The sequence below is a fragment of the Daldinia childiae genome (assembly GCF_008694065.1).
Source record: "Daldinia childiae strain JS-1345 chromosome Unknown Scaffold3, whole genome shotgun sequence".
Lineage (NCBI taxonomy): Eukaryota > Fungi > Ascomycota > Sordariomycetes > Xylariales > Hypoxylaceae > Daldinia > Daldinia childiae.
In genome coordinates this window covers 1,899,349-1,907,276 of record NW_022984644.1, presented here as the reverse complement: position 1 = coordinate 1,907,276, position 7,928 = coordinate 1,899,349, and the positions used below count along the sequence as shown (strand labels likewise).

Below are 7,928 nucleotides of genomic sequence, written 5' to 3'. Positions count from 1 at the left end.
CAGGTACATTCGGGAACTTCTATATCGTGTCAATGACTATTACGATATATTTCATCTCGTCTTAGTCGTTGTAGTCGTCGTCACTTATTACGAACCTTGGAACTCATCGTATATGTTGGCCCAGATGCCCAGTCTTCTACTTGCAGGGCTAAAGGATATATGATAGATGATGTTGTACAACTGTCAACATTTCACCGCATGGGGTGCAAGATGCTGGAGTAGACGAAACATACGTATAGTCTATACCCACCCTACACACTACATATTCGCTTACCACATAGCTGTCGGGTTGGTTAAATTGAGCCCCAGATGCCCCTCCCCATCTATGTATTAAAGACTACCATAGACAGGGCCTCGTCGGGGCGCCGCCGTCATACTTGTACAGGCCTTCCTTCGCTTGCCAATCCTGACTGACGACGTCAGTCTTGTGAGCACTGGGCAATAGCCATTCAACTTCCCCCGAAGCAGTACCGCTTAATTAGCTTCGAGGACTTGGGGAGCTGGCCCGACTGGCTCGAAGATATCGTCATACATGCAACCCTCGGTTTCATCCCGAGCACTTTTGGTATGTAAAGTCCTACTCCATTACTCCTATCCATACGTATGTAAATGGTAGGCGTGGCTATTTCATCGTCATTTCTCTGGTCCTCTGGTTGGGTTCATTCCATTCTTATCACACTGCGCCGTAATCGCTGTTCTAAAAATGCCAAGATATCGTGGGCTGGACACGAAGGCCACACTGCCGCCACGATTATAGTGCGGGACCGAACATGAAAATACTTGGCTTAGATGCCGTTGGGTTTTCGATACGATGGAAAAAGAAAATACGCATGATGGTAAAAAAAATAGTGGTAATTATCAGTTCCGGATAAGAAAGACAAAACAAATTTCCCTTTCTCCAGCGCCATTTCTTTCCTACTTATTCATCATCCCTTGACACCGGGACAGAGACCTCCGACTGTCTTTAGTCATCAAACGTGGGTTCAATGATGTTGTGTCTTGGATCATGGAAAAGCAGGTGCATATTCTTCGCTCACTTTGAGGAACCACTTTTGTGGAGCATCTTAATTGTATCTAATCACTATTCACACACCGCATGACGTAGGTAGTTGCCAGGAGACCCAAGCTAGGTCACTCTTAGCTTCATCCTTCCCACTAAAGAGGAAAGGGTCATGTTGTGGGATAGATGGACAGATGGGAAGCCCGACTGCAAGTACCGTGTCCAAGTATTGTGTAGCATATGTACATACCCTAATACTGAAACTCTTCTCCTTCCACCCGTTATTCAAAATGGTCACTACCTAGAGAAAATATGATAATTTATCGGATAGATTCGAGTTGTACTTGAGTAGTCAGGGACGGGAGTAAAATAAGAATAAAGAGACAATATTAGGTAACTAAGGAAAAAAAAAGAAAGAATAGAAAATAGACTTGCGATAAAAGCGCTGAAGCCGGCTTTGTGCTCCCTTCAGACCCTGCATAACGGCAACCCCCATCCTCCCATCCTCCGCATCAGTGGCGTAAGCTAAGAATGAGCCTTATTGCATAGGTACTAACTAACTAACTAACTAACTAACTAACTAACAGGTAACTAACCACTTCGTAACTAACCTATATGTACAGTACTGCCTTCCGTCTATATGTATATTGTACTTCGTACGTGTAGGTACATGATCTATACGGAAAGCGGACAAGGGTTGTCTGTTTGGTTAGTGTCCACCCGTACCGGTACATACATTTAGCTAGTCATCCTGCCATCCCAGCGGCCGCACCCCCCGTAGCCTTAGCCGTAGAACCCTTGCCGTTACCTTCAACCATACCCTGCCATGTTCTCATTTGCGTACCGTACCTACCGCGGTACACACACTCTCTTTCTTATTACATACCTAGTTTTTATGGCATTTCCCGTACCTCAACTCTCTTTTTTTTCTTCGCCTCCGTTAAAGTATTCGATCCCTGTGCTTCTTGTCCCACTCGCCCCAATTTATCACTTTGAGGTGCGGGTTAGGGAGACCCTGATACCCTGGATGCTTTTAACAGGTCCGCGTTGGAATTCCCTACTTCTTTAATTCTCTAGTGCTGCTAGTTGACGTACTAGCTGGCCACTCCCATCACACCTAAACTACTAGGAACTTACCAGGACTAACTACCTAACATAGGTAGCCGAATAAGACGGACAATCTATGTATGTAAAGCCTGCCATCCTGCCATCTCAGCCTGTGCCTCTTCCGCTCGTCACCTCATAAACGCTTTCGACGGAACATCTTACGTCTCGACGTTGACCAACCAAGGTTAAACCGCACAAACCGCCGTCTATATTACGGAACATCTAACTTCGTCCCTAAACACCAAACACCAAAACAAAACAAGGTGATAGAGGACTATATACATACAAAGATCAACATTCGTGCTGCGATTTCTTGCTTAGGTCTCCTGTAACAACAAGTACACTCGCTCGAATTATATGTACATCTGACCTCCCGGATATCTGGCCGCTGCTGATCTTCTACGCTTCGGTCTTGAAACGAGCCACCGAACTCCACATTCTCATGATCAGTCAAGACCTAAAACGGCTGCTATCAAATTGGACACCATCTTTCCAAATTTCAGCCCCGGTTCGATCTTTTCAATATCCTACCCTACCGTGCTCTGTGTAGCACCCTACAGTGTGTCCAACCCTGCCCCGACCTGCTTTAGTACGGGACATTGGATTGTCGATCAATCTGTTCACCGTCGTCACTGGACTTGCTGTAAGCTAAAGGGCATTGGTTCCACCTGTCCCAATTGCTGGAGAGCGTTAAGCTTCAGACGATTGGACTGGCCTTAAAAGTACCGGCCGACCCCAGTGTGTACCTTCGTTCACCTATTCGGGGGTTCCTGGTCGCATACTTCCTGAAGTGTCCTGCCAAACACACTTAAGGCTCGCTGATCCCCCTCCCGTAGCTCGTGACGGATCTTCTTCACTGGATCTTGAGAGACAAGTCACCGCCTCGGTAAGGTGACACGAATCTGTGCCCCTTCGGGATCCCGCATCTGATCAGCGAACTATTCCAAACTTTCCTATCTATCTTTTTTTTGACACAGGGAAAAATAAGGAGTCGGTTTCAAGTGTTGGAAAGCCTCATATTTCCAACCATTCTTATATGATATATTGCGTCGAAGATGACTATGACTCTTGACAATCAATCACGACTCGGGGCCCTCAACTTCGAACACATGTCTTCCTACTCCAACCCTCCGCATTTCACCAACCCCTGGGCCGCGGGCTCATCTAGCCAACACCATGGCAGCCACGGCATGTACTCGCAAGGGCTCAATGCCAACTTGGGTGGCCTCGACTCTATGGCCAAGCAGCACGCCGCCAGGACAGGCACCAGTGGTGCCTCAATGGCACCATATGGCAGCATCCCGGTGACGGCATCTTCAGCAGGTAGCACTCTCATGGCGGACCTCTATGGACAGCAGGACTTACTCAATATGCCGCAAGATCTTTTAAATTTAAACCGAATGCAAACAACGTCAGCTGGATACGGAGAGCCCGCGTACGCGACGGCGACGGCGGCCTCTCCGGTAAACGCGACGTACTCGGCGTCACCGAGTTCCTATGATAGCGTATCCGGGTACGCGCCGGCACCAATGCGCTCAACGTTCGCTCTCGCGCCAGAAGCCGACAACCGAAGGTATTCCCAATCGTCAATTTCTTCACTGCCGATGGTCGATCATGGCTCAGACGCATCTCGCTCTCACCGGAATTCGTTGGTTGACTTGCATCACAGAGGTATTCAGAATGATGATCGGAGGAGCTTTGCGGACGCTCTCGACGCTGGTCAAGGTATGCTCGCGATGAGCCAAGAGACCCCTAGGGCGATATACCCTCCCGGAAACCGAGGTAGGGGCTCCGCCGACTCGTATGGTTTCCCTTCGACACATTCGACGAATTCATCTATTTCCTCGGCGAGTAATTATGGTAGTGGATATTATGCGGGGTCGGTCGATTCGTCCGTGAGCGATTACTCGACGGCGGGCTCTGATATTGAGTCGGTCACCTCCCGGACGTTGCCTCGACCGAATTTAATGACGCAGCCTCCCCCTGCTCCTCAATCAATGATGGGACAGTTCAGCTCAAAGGTTTCATCGAGTACGCAAAAGAAGCACAAGTGCAAAGTCTGCGATAAGCGATTTACCCGACCAAGCTCACTTCAGACGCACATGTATAGCCATACGGGCGAAAAGCGTGAGTATTGAAACCTTGAGATGTGCGAAGCCGAACCGAAAGCTGACATAAAAGCATAGCATTCTGTTGCGAAGTTGAAGGTTGTGGGAGACATTTTTCCGTTGTATCAAATCTGCGTCGACACCGAAAGGTACATAAAAACGATGCCAAGTCCGATGCTGGATCGGAAGATCACCACGACGATCACTCCGACTAAAAAAAAGAAGTCAATGCTTCATGACAAAAATATGTTCAATTGTGCTCAAAGTTACGATTTAGAATTGTTTACGATTATCCTTGTTATGCGGATACCTCATGTTGAATCACGTTCGGTTCGGTCTCAAATGGTTTTAGAGGAGACTAATCACCAGCATCTTTTTTTTTTCACCATCTGATGCTACCAAAATTGGGTTGCAAATTTATGTCTCTTGTACGAAGACACCATCATCATATCATCATCGAGATTCGTTTGCGCTGCTGGTTGGAGCGATATCCAGGAGAGTTTGAAGCGCCGGGTGCATGGATGAGCTTATAGATTTGGGTGGGCTCATTTTGTGGCATTGTTTTATCGTCTTTTCTTCGCGTCTATCTCTCGTGGCTTGCAATTGGGTTGGGTCAGGCCACACATCACATCTGGGGGGGTATTTGGGATTGTATTGTTGTTTTTATTTCCCATTCGAGGAGATACCCTCACAGACGGCGTTTGGGATATAAGGGGTTATGGGACGGGCGAAGATCGCATGCATTCGTTTACATCGAGAAGCAGCAGCAGGCAGCCTCAGGCGTTTCGTACAATTCCCGTGGCGGCAGCTTCTTGGGAGCGAGAAAAGAGAAAGACCAAAAGTGACACGGACGAGCGAGAGCGAAGAAAGGATAATCTGTATTATTAGCTACGCTTCGCATATACCCCTGGAAGGCAGAGCATTTCTCCCCTGTACGGGGAGCCTCCTTTATGGTGTCTCCTCTCGAGGAAACCTCACATTCGCTACTGCCTTTGTAATCTAATTGTTGATATATACGGCGTTGGTACAGAGATAAATGTTTACGGTATACTGCGGGCTCGAATATAAAATTCCACATCGCATATAAAACATGATTTTACAGGCAGCATTTTCTTGTGACACGCGTACTACGACCATTTCCCAATTACACATTATTTACTACTCGGAGACAGTTCCGTGAGATATTGACGGCCTACGTAGGTAAATAGTAATAAATAAATAAAAACCGGTATATAGTGAGCGGAGCCGGGTTCCAACCGAATCTTCGTCAGATCCGGAGGCGCTAGTAAGTTCCCTTACAGTAGCGTAGGTAGGTTATCTTTTAGCATATGTATAGATAGTACGATATCTGGTCGACCGGCTGGGCGAGCTGGGGAAACCCTGACTCCGTCGACTCCTCTATACTAATATACTAACTAATAACTACGCATGTAATCCGTATGTATTCGCCTACTCCGGTGATATTCGGGTATCCCGAAAGAATCTTCCGAGCACTATACACAAAGTACTATTACCTTAGGTAGATACATATAGACTTAGTTACCTATGTATAGGAGGTAGGTAGAGAGTCCACTTATAACATAAAAATATATATAAGCATAACATAAACATAAGCAAAAGAAGAAGAAAAAAAGGGCGGACTTTCTCTCCCGTCCCGCTACGGAGCTTGATTAGCATCGGGATTGGCACGAAGCACGTATTGGCGGTTCCTTTCCCACTTTATTATCCATCCCATCGGTTACCACCCACATAACGCACTGATACACCCATATACATACATACATGCATGGGCTGTTGTTGTTGTTGTTGTTCCTTGAACGTCTTGGGTCTTATCGAAAACTTCTGGTGGCCCAACTTGCTATACATATGTATTCGCCCTGCCTATCCGGAAGGAGAGAAGGAAAGAGATCCATCCTATTTCTATTTCGTGCGTTGTACACTCCCACACGCACACACACGTATGTAGGTAGGTAGGTAGGTATGTATGTATTATTATTTCTTGACAAAGACAGAGGGAGAGAGCGAGAAAGAAAGACGATGGACGCATGCAACCCACATTATACTCCCCCCCCCCCCCCCCCCCCCCCCCCCGTCGGTGAGCCGTTAGGATTCGCCCATTCGTGCTCGTAGATTCGCGGAAAAGCGAGAAAACTGGGATCTAAAAGGGCCCGTCCGAGTCATGGTATCTAAACCTACCTACCTAATACCTACCTAACATGTGTACATCCCCATCTCATCCTCCCCCTACATCCGCATGTAAAACCGCCGCGAACAACATTGTTGTTGTTGCTGTTGCTGCTGCTGCTGCTGACTTTCTATTCTCGGTTTTGCTACCTATTTCTTTTTTTGTCTGGTCCTGCGAGATGAGCTATCGTTATGCCCTGCGAGATGGGTTGCCCATACATACCTCCTCCTTAGGAGGTACTTACCTACCTTAGGTAGGTATTTATTATTATCGTAATTCCATCGGTCATATTTAGACATTTTAGACTCTATCAAGTAAAAATAATGTACGTACCCGTTTTTTAAATCTCTTTCGAACCGGGATCACATCCCAAGTACATTACTTCATAAGGGTTTTTTCTCCAAGATGCTTCCTGTTTAGGCTTCCTATGATCGTCATGGGCTAGCATCTTAGCTTTTTAGCATAGCATTAGTATAGCACCGCCCGTCCACATGCACATAAAACGTACAGCTACAGAGTTGCAGTTGCAGTTGCAGTTGCAAAGTCTACCAACTACAACCAAAGGCCACAAATTACAATCGCGGGCGGGCGACGGCGGCTCTTACCCACCCCCCTTCGAAACTTGAAACACGCTTAATGCTGCGACGCTACTCTAGTGCACCTGCGCTACTGTATATTATGTGGACTTTTCTTAATGTGCTTTCCCGTTTCTAGAACTACTTAGGTACAATACTTAGAATACCTACTACCTAATGTAATACCTTAATCCTCTTTTTTTCCCCTTCCTCTTACCTACTCCAAGGCTGATATATTATACTATGTAAGAAAAAACCCGGAATCAAGCTATCGACAAGACTGCCAAACAGGGCAACTCGTAATCTCATTCGTCTGCCGCCTATCTGCTAGCGTCCCGGGCCATGTGAGGCTATTCATTAAAAAATCGTATCATTATGACTACGTCTTCTCCAAATTCGTTGGATGATTAGATATTTTCCCCGCGCGTCCCCTTTCAACTTGCGGCTGCGGGTATCTCGACTACCGTCGGTAAGCTTGCTAGCTTGCACAGAGTAGTCATACGCTTCCTCCGGTGGCTCTGCGTATCGCGCTTGTTTCTCTGCGAGCAAGTTAGGGGGGGCAGGAGAGCCGCGATCCCTTCCTAGATCGGCTCGGCGATTCTGACTGGCTCCGCACGAGGAATCCGGAGAGGATAGCCTGCCTACCTATTACGGACAGCGCGGCTGACCCGAACAATAACGACGACGTCAGCGGTACCTTTGTGCCGCTGCCATGTGCTACTGTATTTAGGAGTGTTATTCAGCAGTCCCGTCCTAGATCTATCCTTTAAATAATATGTGGGTAAATTACAAACAAAGAAGGTTGCTGATGTGGCCTCTTCTTTGCCGCTGAAGACAATAGAACAACACGATAGGGACCTGTTGGCTGTGTAGCCGTCAACAAGCGTATGAAGATCCTTACCAACTGCTACGTGTGTAGCGGAGAGACCCTGATGGCACCTTTCCACGTGAGA

General features: G+C 47.1%; 1 protein-coding gene across 1 annotated transcript; it reads left to right on the top strand.

The window, feature by feature from the left end:
• Nucleotides 1-3,162: 3,162 nt before the first annotated feature.
• Nucleotides 3,163-4,430, top strand: GL218_03244 (Zinc finger protein C25B8.19c; the record flags this gene model as incomplete). The annotated part of the gene is made up of 2 exons (XM_033579794.1): nt 3,163-4,234; nt 4,294-4,430. The coding sequence occupies 2 exons, from the start codon at nt 3,163-3,165 to the stop codon at nt 4,428-4,430; spliced, it is 1,209 nt and encodes a 402-aa protein (XP_033436671.1).
• Nucleotides 4,431-7,928: the final 3,498 nt, after the last annotated feature.